The sequence below is a fragment of the Bos javanicus genome, chromosome 15, assembly GCF_032452875.1.
Source record: "Bos javanicus breed banteng chromosome 15, ARS-OSU_banteng_1.0, whole genome shotgun sequence".
NCBI lineage: Eukaryota > Metazoa > Chordata > Mammalia > Artiodactyla > Bovidae > Bos > Bos javanicus.
Genome location: NC_083882.1, coordinates 25,791,346 through 25,808,069, shown reverse-complemented (window position 1 = coordinate 25,808,069; position 16,724 = coordinate 25,791,346). Strand labels below are relative to the sequence as shown.

General features: G+C 46.1%; 1 protein-coding gene across 13 annotated transcripts in view; it reads left to right on the top strand.

The window, feature by feature from the left end:
- CADM1 (cell adhesion molecule 1) overlaps window positions 1-14,127 on the top strand; it is a 352,286-nt gene extending 338,159 nt beyond the window's left edge. For all 13 annotated transcript variants that reach the window (XM_061440387.1, XM_061440378.1, XM_061440384.1 and 10 more), the window contains 2 exons: window positions 8,992-9,123; window positions 11,156-14,127. In XM_061440387.1, coding sequence (XP_061296371.1) covers window positions 8,992-9,123; window positions 11,156-11,274 — 251 coding nt within the window. In that variant the 3' untranslated portion in view covers window positions 11,275-14,127. The remainder of the gene's footprint in view (window positions 1-8,991; window positions 9,124-11,155) is intronic.
- The last annotated feature ends 2,597 nt before the right edge of the window (window positions 14,128-16,724 follow it).

Genomic DNA, 16,724 nt, shown 5'->3' with positions numbered 1-16,724 from the left:
CCCTGAAAGGCCTTCAGATCCAGATTGTCAGTTCTGGGGTGGAATATACGGCCATCTGTCTGGTGGGTGTCCTCAAAGTCTGACTTAACTTGCTTAAAATATGTGTAAGGAACTGTCAGTAGACCTAGTATTTGGGGGGACTCTTTCCTTACTGGCTCCCACATAAAGTATGGCCTAGATTTGCAAACAGGCAATTGCATTTTTTGTTGTTGTTGTTAGACTAGTAATAATAATGATGATAAAGAAAAACATCAAAACCCAGCTGGACTATGTAGACAAATTTAAGATATGGCCCCTAAATTTCAAGTGAGGTTTTCTTTAGCTTGTATTTGTATAGTGCTTGAGCACTTAGCTCATGCACACATGTAGTCCCAGTGATCTGCATCCGTTCAGCAGTTGTTTGAGCTCCTATGTGCTAGGCCCTGCTCTGGGCACCAGGGATGCAGCAGTGAACAAAACCAACCAGGGGCTGGAGCTGCCCCAGATTTCACACGCCAGGACCCTGCCCTTACACAGTTACGCTCTTGTCCAGGAGACAGGCTCAAAGCACAGTGAAATGTCAGAAAAATACAGCTGGGTAAAATGAAAGCAAATAACTTTCCTGGGAAGAGGTGGAGGGCACCAGTGCGCACCAGGGGAGGCCAGTGGGACAGGAAGACCAAGAGACGAGCGTGAGCCAGTGTGGGAGGCTTGTCCCGAAAATCCTGTGAGATCACTGAGGAAGGGCTGTTTACAAATGAAGATGCTGGGGCTCCTGAGATTAAATGATTTACTCAAGAGACAGAATCAGAATTTAAACATAGAATTTCCTGCCTTTTTAGGATACAGAGACTTTGGTTTAAAAAGTGACTATCCTTCCCCTGTGAAATCCACACTTCCCTTTGTTCTGGGATCTTGAGAATCCTTTCCTCTTGGGCCCTTTTTGATTCAGTCTGTGCTTGGAAAGAAAGAGGCAGGGGAAGTTGGTTTCTCCAGAGCCCATCAGGCATATTGCTGACAACCAGGAAAGATGTCTTCCAGCATTGAATCAAGCTCTTTCCCATCCAGTGGCGACCTTAAACTGCTAAGTTGCTTTCAGTACCATTATCCCATTGATCTCCTAAATTGTGGGATGGATTGCCCCCTGAGCCGGTCCTAAATGCCATGGGAAGGTGTTGGGTTGCAGAGGATTAAAACATGTAGATTCCCTTATTTCAAAATCCCATTTAATATAAGGCAGTAGACTGGCAAATCATACTGGGTCCGTGCCAGCTCGCCCATGACTTTACCACAACGTGAGTTTGAATTTCGTGATGTTGCTGATCTTCCCATAATCCAACATGCTACTGTGTCCCCCATGGGGAGGAAGGAGACCATCAAATAGGAACTTTTCCTTCCAAATTGATAAGTTGGCGGGCTCCAACACAAAATGTGAATTCCAGTTCTACAGGTTGGACACTGCTTTGGGGTGACTTCACCATATTCATTAATCCATCCTCACACCCCCAAATGCCTGAGGTCCACTGACGCATCTTTCTCCAGAGAGAGATTCGAGTGGGAAATGTATGTTTGGAAATACTTCACAAGTTTGCCCTCTTTATCAGATGTCTGCTCCTTTAAGGGAAACTCCAGTCTCATCGTCAGTGCCTTCCTGTTGCTTAAAATGGAAAGGGCGAGCACACTTCTAAGCCCTCATCATGAGATGAGTAGAGAGGACTCAGGAGTGTGCCTTGTAGTCTCTCTGGTGATGCTTAATGCCTTGGGAGCATCTGCATCCTGTTGCATCAAGTCATTTCCACTGTTGGTTAAATTAACAAAATCAAGTCACTTGAGAAGGGAGAGAAATCAGCATTTGGGGAAAAAAAAATCTTGTTCTCATACTTAGCTGACAACAAGAGCTTAATATCCTGATGCTTAAATGGTACACCTGAGTTGGGACTTGGACGGGGTGGCCTTCGGCAGGCCCACAGCCTTGACCACCACCCCGGACCACCAGTCACACTGTGTGCCGTTCTGCATAAACGAAAAGAAGGGGCTTGGTGATTTCACCTCAGCTAATGTCTCTGGGGCATCTTAGCCTCTGAGAACAGCACTGTGTGCAGTACAGCCCTTACTCCAAAGTGCTGTAGTATTTGCCTGGAATCAGTGATTAGAACTGGAATAAAGCCTGCCTTGGGCTTTATGACAGTGGATTTCAATTTGACAGACACCTGTTGAGTGGCTGTGACATGCCAAGCCCCAGCCCAGAGAGGCCCCTTCATATTCAGCAACACACTGGTTCCTCAAAACAGTCCTCTGAATTGTATGTCTCTGCTCAGTGGCTGAGAGTGGCTCACTGACCTGCCTGAAGTCACACAGAAAAGCAGCGAAGCCCAGCTTCTAGCCTGGTCTAGAAGGCTGTGGGCAAGTCCAGTGCACTTTCCAGCAGGCCACACAGAAGGTGAGCTCCTACCTCTTCTGGCATCTGCTGTTCGGGCCTCTTTCTGGAGGAAAAAGTAGTAACTGCCTAAGAGCACGGTCCTGATCATTATACAACCAGAGCCCGTGAGCAGTGCTTCTGATGTCAGTGAATGCCTACGGAGCTCTGGGCGGCAGGATGATGGTGATGATGATGACTGCAGTTTTTCTTTAAGTAGCTTAACATACTTCTTTTGAAATGTTAGCATAGCTGGAGCTACATTGCTAGAATGAGATGCAGCCGAGGGATAGTCTTAGATGCCTGGGATGCTGTTTGAGAACCTTCATGATTTTCTTGCCTTACATTTATTCCTTCCCTTCCACTCTCTCAGAAGACAGAAAAGAAAGGTTATGCTGCATGGAGGCCGGTGTGCTCCAATATGTATTAACATCTTAATGGGAAAGCTGTGCATGTACTGTGTACATTTACTACTCTCTGACAAGAGGGAATTAAATGTCAGAAGGATTTGTAGCATCTATAATTGAATTGGTGCTGAGAAAAGCAAATCTTAAAGAAGAATAACATATTAGGATTAGCAAATAATGTGGCATTTTGTCAGCGCATGCCATTCAGTTTGTTCCCCTTCAGTAATAAAGTTGTGCTTTTTAAAATGCACACTTATTTTTGTTGTCGTGATGGGAGCTACAGTAGGTGATGAGAATGAGAAGCTGCAGTTCTCAGATGGTGCCAGGTTTGGGGACTGGTTTTATCTTTGAGGTCAGATTCTGGTTTCATCCCGGATATGAAAAATCCACTGTCAAGCTTTTTCTTTCTTTCTGGTAAAAAGCAGCAAATGACGTCATAGTCATTAAGCAACTTCTGAGATCGAGTAATCCCTGTAGCCCAGGGGGCAGCATTTCCGCTATGAATACTGCTTCTCGAAGTTTCTAATTAAACTCACTTGTCCAATCAGACCTCAGCCCAGGAAAAAAGAATAGAACGAAAGCGAGTGACAGACAGAACTGTTGTGAAAAGTCAACAGTTTCCCTTTTCCCGAAGGTCAACAGGCAACGGTCATTCATAGAGAAATGGCAGAAGGTTAAATACAGGATAGTCCAATAAGCACAGGCAGGAAGACCCATCTCCTTAGAACCTCCCCCATGTCTTCGGTATTAATTTTAAAGATGAGACCTCGGGTAGTTTATAACCTTTGTTAAAAAATAGTATGTGCATTTAAGGGGAGTATTAGCTCTCCCCAAGTTTTTGAGTATGCCTTCTAGCCAAGGCCAAGGGAGGGGAGAAATGTGAAGGAAGCCAAGGTAGGGTGGTCGTCCGTGTGTTTGAACTGTATGACTATATCACACTTGGGCTCCTCCAAGGTGACAATCTTAGTGTCCTGTCCGTGTGGCCTGGGCCAAAGGTAGCCCGGCTACAGCTGCAGTGGGCACTTGGCTCAGCGACCCCCCTGCCAAGGTCCCTGTCTGCCAGGAGCTTGTCTAGGACATCCTGGCCATTTCGTGGCTATCCATGGATCTCTGCCTCTGGCAGAGGAGGCTTCTAGGCTTTTCACAGATCCATGATTAAGGCATTCACACAGCAGTTGATGTCAGGCGTCCCGTGCCAGGTGGTAAAGTAGCCATAGAAACCGGGATCTGTTAAAGTACCCCGTTTTAACACAGGCAGTGTGACTGCCAGAGCCCGGCGCTTAGGAGACCCTGGCAAGACATTTGGGGAATAAGAGCAAGTAGAGAAAGTGGAGGCCCCCAGAGAGAGAAGAAGGAGACCGAAGTTCCCTAGCAGTCACTTTCTTGTCGGGCCCTAGGGAACAAGTGCCTTTAGAATTTACCCCCTGCACACTGCCCATGAGAAAAGGATCAAGCCAGGTCACCCGGCCCAAAGTAAAGAAAACTGAGCAGGTCCTGGCATCATTTTTGGGACAGTCTTTGAAATTTTTTGTCCTTGCAGTTTCTAAGATGCTGATGGGAACCCCTGGTAGTTGAAACTGTGACCGGGTAGTTGAAACAAGCAGTGGTAGCCAACTTAGTATTCTGTAAGCTGCTCATAAACCCTCACCTGGAGTCAAGTTGTCCCAGCTTTTGGCCCAAAGAAAAGCTAACTCACGAATACTAAACAGTCCATGATTGATCTGTCCTTAAAGAGTCTCATGTCACGCTGAGCACCTGCAGGGCCTGCAGCACGGGACGATGCGGGAAGCATTGTGCCCCATCTCTGAGTTGACACTTCCCAGCAGCTACATAGTGCCCCTGAAAATCCGGCTCATGGAAGGATGGGGCCTGAGTTACCTGAAGTCCCGTGAGAAGTGATGGATGAGGAACTCTCAGCAGAAGTGAACACTTACACCTGTACTGAGAGGGACAATCATGTCTCTTAAAGATAGGAAAACACCCCCTTCTAAACCAAGAGCTGCCCACTGCCTGAGGATCAGTGCTTTAATGCACTTTAATGCTTTACTACTGCTTTAATGCCCACATACTTTTTTTAATAAGTAATTTTTAAATTTTTAATTGGAGGATAATTGCTTTACAATGTTGTGTTGGTTTCTGCAGTACAACAATGTGGATCAGCCGTAAATATACATATATTTCCCTCCCTCTTGAGCCTTCCTCTCACCCACTCCCCACCCCTCTAGATCATCACAGCACTGGGTTGAGCTCCCTGTGCTATACAGCAATTTCCCAGCAGCTAGCTAGATTATACATTAGGTAATGTAGAAGCTAGGGCTTCCTTGGTGGCTCAGCGATAAAGAATCCCCCTGCCAATGCATGGGACATGCGTTCAATCCCTGGGTCAGGAAGATCCCCTGGAGAAGGAAATAGCAACCCCCTCCAGTGTTCTTGCCTGGGAAATCCCATGGACAGAGGAGCCTGACAGGCTACAGTCTGTGGGGTCACAAAGAGTCAGATACGACTTAGCGACTGAACAACAACAGTGTAGAAGTGAGGGTGGCTGTAGAATCTGTCAGTTTCCTTCTCTGCCTGATTCAAAAAGCGAGCCTAAAATCTGGAGAGGATGTTCCCCAGGGAAGCTGATGGGACTCTAGGGAAAGGCTCTGAACCCCGCAAGGAGAAGGATGTGTGGGCAATGGTGAAAGGCAGGGGCATTTCCACAGTTTTCTCTGTGAGGTAATTGCTCAATGAACAGTTGTGAGCAGGACAAGGAAGGTCACTTGGCCAGTGGACCTTGTGGGAACCTATGCTGTATTGGTTGGCAACACTGTTCTGGGCTCCAGTTTGCACTCTACTCCTGTAGCCTGGCTCCTGTCTGTATGGCATCCTGTGTAACTGCTTAGGGCTGTGAGTGAGGCACCAGCCCACTGCATCCAGGGGTAGGGAACCAGCCTTCACCTGGGCCCCCTACCCAAAAAGTGAAAGTCGCTCAGTCACGTTTGACTGTTTGAGATCCCATGAATTATAACCTGCTAGGCTCCTGTGTCCATGGAATTCTCTAGGCCAGAATACTGGAGTGGGTAGCCTGTCCCTTCTCCAGTGAATCCTCCTGACCCAGGAATGGAAGCAGGGTCTCCTGTATTGCAGGCAGATTCTTTACTAACTGAGTTACCTAACCTTGGACCAATCAACGACACTAGAAAAACTCCCCACTCAGCCCACAGGTGGACACACAGAAAGGAATGAGACAAGTCTGGAGACAGCGCCACTCTTCATAGAGGATGCCAGGCCACACCAGACGCTGGAGGACGGCCAGGACTGTATCAGGGCCTCCCGCAGTAAACTCCGGGGCAGGCCGGGGATGGAAAGAGGTGGGGCAGAGCTGCAGCCCACTCTGTTCCCTGTACATTCAACACCACTTACCTTCTGTGTCCGTCCACAATAATTGAAGGCAGGGGAGATGTCTCAGTGATTAAGTGGTGGTAGTAAACTTTCTGATCAAAGTGAGTTTTGGAAGATAGCTGGAGAGATTACCCATATAAATAAGTATCTATAAAATATGTATGTCCCTGAGGATGGGAAAGATAACTAGAACCCAGGTATTTAATGTGGGCACAGGACAAGGAGAAATGAGCCTCTTCAGCTCTGAGTTCCTGGAAAGCAAAGGTCAAATGAATGATTTTGGGCTAGATAAATTAATCCCATAGCTGTGTACCCTATGATGTTGGTTGGTTGGTTTCTCTTATCAGAGCTTCCCCCTCCTTCTTCATCTCTCTTCCCTCCCTCCCCACTTCTCTCTCTCTGGCTTTCTTTCCCTAGGCTTCTAGGATGGTCCTGCGCCTCGGCATGGAGGAGGCAGTCTTGGAACAGAAAGCACAAGAGTGCTTCCCTCAGTGGGTTAAGTCTAGAAGGGGCAGCTTCTCTCTGCTCCATCTTCCTGGGACCAGACCTCTCTTCACCTCTCACCTCTCGAACCCAGCTTTCCCCGCTGCTCAGTAGCTGGAATCACTTTGTTTTTCTTACCCCATTCTAAGACACAGGCAGTTAGTTGAAAGAGCCTCATATTTCAATAGGTCTGAAGCTTGTGGCCATTGGAGAGGAGTTAATTCTCATTCCCACAAGAGCCCCTGTTTTGACAGCTCCCTAAGGGAAGCACAGCTTTCTGGCTTATCCATGACTTTGGTCTCCCTGTGAGCAATTTTGAACCTGTGCAGTTGGGGTGAGAGTCTCTGGTGTGTAAAGCATTACCCTCCAGCAGGTACCGTGTGTCGTGGTATGTCCTCCTGGGAGCGCGCCCCTTCAACAAGCCCTGTTGTCTTAAAAGAAGAAAAGAAAAAAAGTTTCCGTAGCTGAGTTCTGCCTTGTTGAAATGACTTTCAAGACACGGAGGCTGCCGCCTCTGCAGTAGGCAGCACTTTGGGATACAAGGGGAGACTCCTCTCTGCCACATTTCAAGGCGAGCTTATTAGACGTGTGGCTGGAGGGGCCCGTGCGTCACAGATCTGGCTAATTGGCTGCAGTGCACTCTGCCTCCAACCCATCTCCATTCTCCAATTAAATTCCCATCATCCTGTTGTCCTGGGCGACCCGCTGCTGCCTCCGATTCCATCCACATTTCTGTTTGGGTTTGGAGTGGGGATATTTTTTTTCTTTTTTTTTGGTCGTCCTTCCAATGGTAACTTAATGAAACACTTTAAATACTCCATTTTTTAATTTAAACTCTTTTAATTAAAACACTTTTCATGGAACCCTCAGTCACGAGTTATTTCCCCACATCCTTCAGTACTTAATCTCAGAGCAGAATTGGAAATATCGATAGAAAGTGTAAATCATGCCCTCCTGCTGAAAGCGTTGTATCAGGTTTCGGCTCAAAAGAGCACCATTACCTTTAGCTGTCACGGATCTGTACACTTGATCGATAAACTTCAAATATTATTAGAGGTGGAGGCTTCAGAGATTTGCTCTGTTCTTTGGAGAGAGACAGAGATAAATCTTTCTTAAAAATTGACTCGAATTTGCACTCTCCGTCTTCCTGGTGAAATGCATTTCTCTTAGGCGTCCAGCAACTGCTACGGGGACAGATTTATAGGCCATGTGCTTCTTGTACTGAAAGATTTAAATGGTAAATCCTTCACATATGACTTCACAAATCATGTAAAGTTAAAAGATTTTTACCGTTTCTGTTGCTGCTGTGCTTAAATTGTAAGGTACAGCTAGTAAATCATTTTAATGGAGGTGTCGTACTTGACTCAATAAAAAAAAAGACAATGGTTTAGCTTCCACTCGAAAATGTTAATGTATTAATCAACGGGAGAATAATTGTTTTTTACTACATTATAAATCTCGGGTGCCATTAGAATTTCAGCAAGGGGTGATGTAGCCACATTCCTAAATTAAAATTGTTTACACTGCCATACATCCATTCTGCATGGCCATAGCTCATTCGGGGTTCATTTTGGAGTTGTTCCCCAGCCAAACATGTCGTTCCTCAGTCGAAAGAAGACATCCCTAAGGGAGTGATGCTTATAAAGGAAAATTAATTGCATCGTGGAGTGTTAAATAAATAAAAGAAAAACCGTCTGTGGCAATGGACAATTATTCCTTGCTGTCTTTTTTTGAAATAGGTTTTTAGGTTTTTAAACAGAGGCTTACTCCCTCATACATCCTAAATGTAGCAGGCATGTCACTTGTCTCTAGTCCCCTAATCCTTGTTTTATCTCTAGGCAGCTGGGGCTTTTGAGCTCCTTGCTTTTCCCATGCAAATGCCTAGTGGGGAGTAAGTTGCAGGGCATCTCTAGAAAGATGCTCCAGCCACCCTTCCACAGCTCCTGTTACTGCCTGAAGGTACCTTTCCGAACTCCCTTAAATAGTTAGGTCAGCCTCCTGCATAGGATCTGCAGCTGGTTGCAGAGAGGGTGAACGCCAAGACCAGGCCAGGATTGGACAGACTCTATTTCTTCTCTCTCTGCTCCCTAAGCGTGTTCACACGTGTTAGCATCCGATGCCGCTTAGAATGAAATTGCCTGGAGGGGAGAACAGGTCAATTCAGCACTGGACAGGTCCCCTCGGTGGCACTCGATCCATCTCGACTATCCTGACTCCTCCATTAAGAAAGAAGGTGACCTCTGATCCTGGAGGCAGTGTCTCCAGGGTTTCTGGTGTCTCCTAATAGACTCTACATCCCTATTCCTCTTCTGATCTCAACAGATTCTCGAGCAGGTGAAGAAGGCGCGATCAGGGCGGTGGATCACGCCGTGATTGGCGGCGTCGTGGCTGTGGTGGTGTTTGCCATGCTGTGTTTGCTCATCATTCTGGGGCGCTATTTTGCCAGACATAAAGGTAAGCCAGGGGGCCTCCTGTAAGCTTGGGCAGCCAGGAGGCCTCGTGTCACCATGGCCGCTGCCTTTGTGGGACTTGGCAAGCTTGTCCTTGAATAGGCAGTTTGGTTTCTGGGGCCACACAGCCTCTTTGATTCTTGGAACTGGGAAAGAAAAAAACAAAAATCTTAGCAGCCACTGATTAGGAAGGACTCTGAGAGTTGATGAGTAGCACTCCTTGATTTGGATTTTTTTTTAAATAAAAAGCTTTATAGGTTTATTATTCTACAATCCATCATCAGGGATAGAGTAAAAAGTCGAAGGGGCTGATGTGTGAGGTGTGGCATGAACCCCAAAATGATAAACAGGGAAAAAGCACCCCCGTGACCTTCTGCTTTGCGGGAAACATGTGGGCTAGCCCTGTGCCCCGGCCCCCAACGCTGGGTAAGCTGGTCACAGCGGCTGGAATACTTCCTTGGTTTGATGTGCCTTAAAAGCCACATAAATATGTATTTTTAAAATTATCAGTGCAATTGATTTAAATTGCCATTAATCATCACACTTATCAACCGTGCAGTCTGGATGGGCAATCATCTTTGCGAGCGCTCCTCTCTACCCCACGCTGCTCTGAGCCTCTTCTCCCTCTCGGTAATTTATTCTTCCTTTTCTTTTTTGGCCCTGGTCTTTCTCGGGTATTTTTCTCAAGCACTGTGCAGTGGGCTTCCGGGCCTTTCCTGTAGTATAAACTCGAGGTGCTGGCAGACTGCCGGATGGTAGACCTTGGGTTCAGGGTGGGTCCCCTGAGCACAGCAGTGGAGGTCCAAGGTGCTTGACAATCACCTTTAGAATCCAAAGTGCCCATCTCGAATGTAAAACAGTTCGGGGCCCTCCGTACTGGGGGTCCTTCTGCCCACACCCAGGGCTCTGTATACACTCTGCCCACTCCCAAGAGGCAGTCTGTTTGGCAGAGAACTCCCAGCCTCTTGGTGTTAAGCTTGATAGAGCCAGGAAGGTCAGGCGAGAAAGCAGGGCTGAAGTCTGCACAATACTGCGAGTTGCTGGGAGGAGGGTGTACTCTACAGAGGAAAGAGGGACGTGGGAGGGCCATCCGAACGCCTGCCTTCTCGGATCTGTCACTCTGAAAACGTGAAAGTTCAACAGCCTTTTCTTACTTAAGAATCTTTGCGAGTACAATACCTAACGGGAGGAGGGGGATTTGATTATGATGGGCAGTGCCAGCTCTACCTGTATTTCATACAGAGGTGCAACCCTTGTCTTTCTCCATGTAAACCGTTGGGACTTGCTGATAAAGAGTATCACCAACTCCGTTAATGTTCTGTCTATTGTCATTATAAAGTGGCTGTGCCAATTAGCAAATCCATGAATCTGGGTCCCAGCTAGAGTGACATCAGAAACAAGAATCACTTGTTTCTTAAGGCAGATCCCATGCCTTGCTTCCAGCTACTACAACATCAAATTGTTTCTCGATCTGGAACCCCACTCTGCAATGGGAGGCAGAAGAAAAATCAAACCTACTTGTGCAGGTTCAAGCACATGCTCACTAATGGACAGGCGCAGTGCTTCCTGAAGACAGGAGGCAAGGGTTCAAATAAACCATGTGAGATGACGGTAGGAAATCAGCAGGGCCCTAATTCATTTATTGGCTAATTGCTCTTCCTTGCTTTGGTCTTTAACCATGTACGTGCACATATCTGGCCATTGGTCCTGGGCGTTTACTGTCAGCAGCTCTCCAGCTTCCTGCATTTTTAGCTCCCACTCACGTCTTCTTCTGCTGACATCCTCTGGTCATAATCACGGCTCTAATGTCTCATTTGCTGAATTATATCGCAGCGGTTCAGTTGGAGTGGTGCCTTTGGAACCCCCGGATCCCCATTTGTCTCACCCACCTCGCTCTCTTCTTCCGATTGTTTTTTCCCCTCTGCTGCCTGCACACCACTTCGGCTGATGATGGCCATAAAGCAAGTTGCCATCTGTGTACCACTTTACACAGCGGCCATCAGACAGTCACGGTGCTTTACCCCTTCATCTTTCAGGTACATACTTCACTCATGAAGCCAAAGGAGCCGATGACGCAGCAGACGCAGACACAGCTATAATCAATGCAGAAGGAGGACAGAACAACTCTGAAGAAAAGAAAGAGTACTTCATCTAGATCAGCCCTTTTGTTTCAATGAGGTGTCCAACTGGCCCTATTTAGATGATAAAGAGACAGTGATATTGGAACTTGCGAGAAATTCGTGTGTTTTTTTATGAATGGGTGGAAAGGTGTGAGACTGGGAAGGCTTGGGATTTGCTGTGTTAAAAAAAAAAAAAACGAAAAGAAATGTTCTTTGAAAAGTACACTCTGCTGTTTGACACCTCTTTTTCTGATTGTTTGGTTTTTCAATTTTTATTTCTTCCTACCAAGTCAAACTTGGACGCTTGGATTTAGTTTGGATAGATTGCAGAAAATTCTGTGCCTTGTTTTTCGTTTGTTGGTTGCGTTCCTTTTTTTCTTTTCCCTCCCTCCTTTGTGTGAATTTATTTTTCCCAAAAAAGTTTTGGATTTTTTTTTTCCCCCAAAAAAATCTCCCGTTTTGGAATTTGCCTGCTGGGATTCCTTAGAACCTTTTGACCCTCCTTATTTTATTATTGTTGTTCCTTTCCTTTGTTTATTTTTGAAGCTTTCTGTTCAAAATTCAGTTTCATAAAAGGAGAACCAGCACAGTTTAGATTTCATAGTTCAGAATTTAGTGTATCCATAATGCATTCTTCTCTGTTGTCGTAAAGATTTGGGTGAACAAACCATGAGAACTCTTTGCTGCTGCCCATGTTTCAAATACTTTAGAGCAGTGAAGACTAGAAACTTAGACTGTGATTCAGAAACTGTTCTGTTTGCTGTGGAACCACATTACTGTACAGGGTTATCTGCAAGTGAGGTGTGTCACAATGAGATTGAAACTGTCTTTAATTCTGTATCTGTAGACGGCTCAGTATAGATAATACCCCACGCTGTCCAGAAAGGTTTGGGGCAGAAAGGGCTCCTCCTTTTTCAGTGCCCTAAACAGACCTGACAGGTGAGGTCTGTTCCTTTTATATAAGTGGACGAATTTGAGTTGCCACAGGAGGGGAAGTAGGGAGGGGGGAAAGATAGTTCTGCTCCGGTTATTTCTGTTCCAAATGATTCCATCCACCTTTCCCAATCGGCCTTACTTCTCACTAATTTGTAGGAAAAAGCAAGTCCATGTGGTGTCTGAATGACTGAATGGGACAGGTTTTTTTTTTCTTTCTTTTTTTTTTTTTCTTTGTGCTTAGTTAGGAAGGCAGTGGGATGTGGCCTGCATGTACTGTATATTACAGATATTTGTCATGCTGGGATTTCCAACTCGAATCCGTGTGAAACTTTCATTCCTTACGATTTGGCTTGACAAAGGCAGGAGGCACAAAAGAAGGGTCGGTATTGTTCTCAGGCCGGCCCGCCGTCCATCTCAGTTCTCGAAAGGTCAGAGCAGAGGTGGAAAAACAGCATGTAGGGGTTTTTCAGTTACTTAATCAAAACTCAGATGTGAGTGTTTTTATCTTTTTACCTTTCATACACTAGCCTTGGCCTCTTTCCTCAGCCTTAAGAACCATCTGCCAAAAAATTACTGATCCTCGCATGATGGCAGCCATAGTGCATAGCTACTAAAATAAGTTACCTTGAACATATCTTAGATGGGGAGCCTTGGGAAAAGGAAGAGGAGTCCAGTTACCATTGACATTTTTTTAAAGAAATGGGATTTTCATTGAAACGTCTAGGAAATCTAGAAGTAGTCCTAACAGATGAAAACTAAACTCTTACCATGTGCTTTGGTAAGGCTCCAGACTCCAGACTACAGTCCCTATGGAAAGATGGCATCAAAAAAAAAAAAAAAAAAAAAGATAGATCTATATATATATAAATATATATTATATAACATTTTCAGTGAGTAATTTTGGATTTTGCAAGGTGCATTTTTACTATTGTTACATTATGTGGAAAACTTAACGCTGATTTATTTAAGGGGAAAAAGTGTCAACTCTTTGTTATTTGAAAGCGTGTTTATTTTTCTTGTCTTTATTTTAACCTTTGATAGAACCATTGCAATATGGGGGCCTTTTGGGAACGGACTGGTATGTAAAAGAAAATCCATATCGAGCAGCATTTTGTTTTCCCCCTCTCCTATCCCTAGGCACTTAACCAAGACAAAAAGCCACAATGAACATCCCTTTTTCAACGAATTTTATAATGTGCAGCTCTATTCCGAGCCCTTAGCGCCCATTCCGACCATAGTATAATCGTATCAAAGGGTGAGAACCATTTAGCATGTCGTTGAAAGGTTTTTTTCAGCTGTTCTTTTTAGGAAAAAAAAAACAAAAACAACAACAAAAAAAAAAGGAAAAAAAAAAAACCCCACCATTGCTCATCGAATTGGCATCTCACCTCTGGGGACCGCCCGTCTTTCTGTTCCGACGCGTGTACAGTAGTGCAGTGCCCCGACGTGACTCTATGGCTTACAGTGTCGACATGTCTCAGGTTCACGTGTTTTGATTGGTGTTTTCCGTCTCAGGTAGATTGCAAAGTGTAGGCCCCACGCATTGGAAAAATAATAATAATAATAAAACAAAGCAAAAACAGGAAATTATGGATTTTAGTTGTATATTGGTTTATGTATTTTTTTCTTAAGTATACAGTGCACTGTTTGAAATGTATTGTTGAGTATTACTTTGTACAGGTTGATCACTTTTTTTAGAGTGAAGAAAGAACAAACTTGTTTTTTTGTGTTTTTTAAAGGAATATAAAATAATGAAGGATGTATAATTGATGCCAAATAAGCTTGTTCTTTAGTCACACCGACGTCTGACTTTTCCCTTTAGGCCAGTTCTGTTTTTAAGGTGTACATGAACGATGTGACGGTGTAAGAAATTCCATATCCATATGTTCCATTCGCATTTTGTATTGGTTCATGTATACCATTTTTACAAAAAAAAAAGAAAAAAAAAAGAAGTACTATAAAATATCTGTCTTCTTAATAAAAAAAAAATTAATGTTACAAAGTGATCCTTTCATCTCATTATGGACTTCTTACGGACGCCTCAGCCTGGGAGAAGTTGGGCCCCTGGTCCAACGTCCACCTTAGGACTGTGCGCAGGGCCGGAAACACGGGCAGCAGATGCTCGGAGGTGCTGGTGGCCGGGCTTCTTGGAAGCGCCTTCTCTTCCTCTGCTCATCCTTCCTGTTCTTGTTCTCTCCTCCCCTCTTAGCGGCCAGGTGGGCCAGGTGTCTGGCATCACGCGGGGACCCAGTGATTTGTGCAGGCGCGCCGGCTGCAGTGGCAGGCCAGCGGGAAACGGCCCCTCCGGTGGATCCGTCTCCTGCCCCCACTCCCCTGTTTCCACCCACCACCCCACCCACTCCCCTGTGTTGGCTGCTCCACCTGTCTCTTCCTTTGGGATTTCGTGTCTTCACAATCATCCTTCCTTCTTCATTTCAAGTACTCTCTCCTTTAACAAAAAGACAAGATCTGCAGAGGACGAGCCTGGCTGCCTGCGGGAGATCGTTCTCAGTTACTGTCTAGGCTGCCGGGGCTTCCTGGCCGGGTGGACCGCCTGATTCGGTCTGTCACCTTCCCCCTTGCCTTGCAGGCCCGGGCGAGCAGTGACCGCACTGTACAGTGACCGATCTCGCAAATGCTCAGATCACACGTGAGCGGCCCCAGACGGCCCTTTCCCACCGCTCACCCAGCTGTGGCTGAGTCCGTCCCCTTTTTCTCTCTTCAGGCAGGTGACGGGGAGAGCTCGGCAGTGGGAGAAAAGGTAAGCTCCAGAAAATCCAAATGAGGCTGTGGGCCTCATTTCAGTCTCTCCCATCCCGGCCTGGCCTCTCACCTGTCTCTGTAAAAATCAGCAAATCAGACACGTGGTTATGGAGCTCCTGCTGCATGTTCAGCCTTGTGAGAAACACGGGGAACTGTAAGGTCGTCCCTGGAGACTAACCGGGGCATCAGTGACACCCACAGGAAAACATGAAACGGTCCCCAGCCATGGGGGAGGTATCCCAAATATAAGGAGCCCAGAGAGTGCCAGGGGAATTTCTTGGAGAAGGGAACTCAGAGGAGGCTGGAGACTCAAGACAGCATCCTGGAGGAGCTGGGACTCCAGCTGAACCTTTAAGGAAAGTTTAGTGGAAAGAGAAGTGTGTCCAAAGTACAGACAGCATTAAGCCCAGCCATGCTGATGTGCATGGGAAGAATAAAGCAAAATCAAGGAAGGCATGGAGGGTGGGATCAGTCTTGTGGGTGTTCTCAAAGTCCAGACAGGAGTTAAGATTCCAGAGGCCTCTCCCAACCTCTGCCCCAGGGTAGGGAGCAGTGGGGAGTACTATCATCAGATTCTGTAAAAAGACCTGTAGTGAGGAAGCCTAGAGATGAAGGGAGACTGGAGAGATCTAAGAGACTGCCTTGGTCCCTATCCCCACCCCATCATTTGTTAGCTGTGAAGCCTTGGGCGAGTTCCCCCCACCTACCTGGCCTTGTTTTCCTGCTCTGTAAGGGAGGGGTCACCATGTTAAGAGAGAGAAGTCAGATTGGCTGGAAGTGCTTAGCAAATAATATGCCAGATGTGGACTAAGCACCCATTACATGTTAGTCATAATACAGGATAGACGCAAATGGTGGTTAAAGATAGAAGGTTACCCAAGGCTACCAAGATGCAGTTAAGACTCAAGTGGAGGGAGCTATCTGGGCTCCTATGCATCTGGATACCCCGTGCCCTTGTGAAGCTGGTCTTAGAACGTCCAAGGATCCCTTGTCCTCACCACTCACTAGCGTAGTTATTCCAGGCCACATGGCATATGGGATGTTTAGAGTCCCACACCCACTCCCCTTGTCTGTCACATGAGACTCCAGATGCAGCTGTGACCTGCAGAGAAGGGGGACCCAAGAAAGACCTTAACTGAACTGAGGCAAATGTGAGGTGGTGATTGAGTTCCACAGGGTATGCAAAGAAGGTGCCCGAAGCAACCCATGTCAGCAGGAGCTTGATAGGCGGCCTGGTCCTTCCTTTGGTGTAGGAGTGAAACGGTCCTCAGTTCCTCCAGAGTTTTCACAAATGTTTTGGCCAGCTTGCGTTCTCCAAATACATCAACTGGAACCCCAAGGTGCTATGTGGGTGTTAATTGCAATCTTTCACTGTCCTCTGTCTACATGCAATGTAATTCTTGCACTGCTGTGGACTTAACTCCATGGGAAAATGTTCCTTTGATTCTGCCATCCAGAGCCTTTAAACAACCAGGCAGTCACCATGCTACAGGTGGAAGGACCCTGCTAAAGCAAAGGCATTTTGGTTTTATTATAAAATCATGCCTACCTAAAACCTTTTTTACACTCACATCCTTTTCTCAGGATACTAAGTACATGACCCTTAGTCATGAAGAACTGGCAGCCAAATTCGGGGTGAAATTTGTGGCCACAGCCGCACATACATAGTTGGGAAATATTTCGAGAATGAAGCACTTAGACGTCCTGACACACCGTACAAGAGAAGGGAAAGCGACTCGGCCGTGGTCCGAAAGAACCTGTGGGCCGATAAATTGAAGTCAGTCGT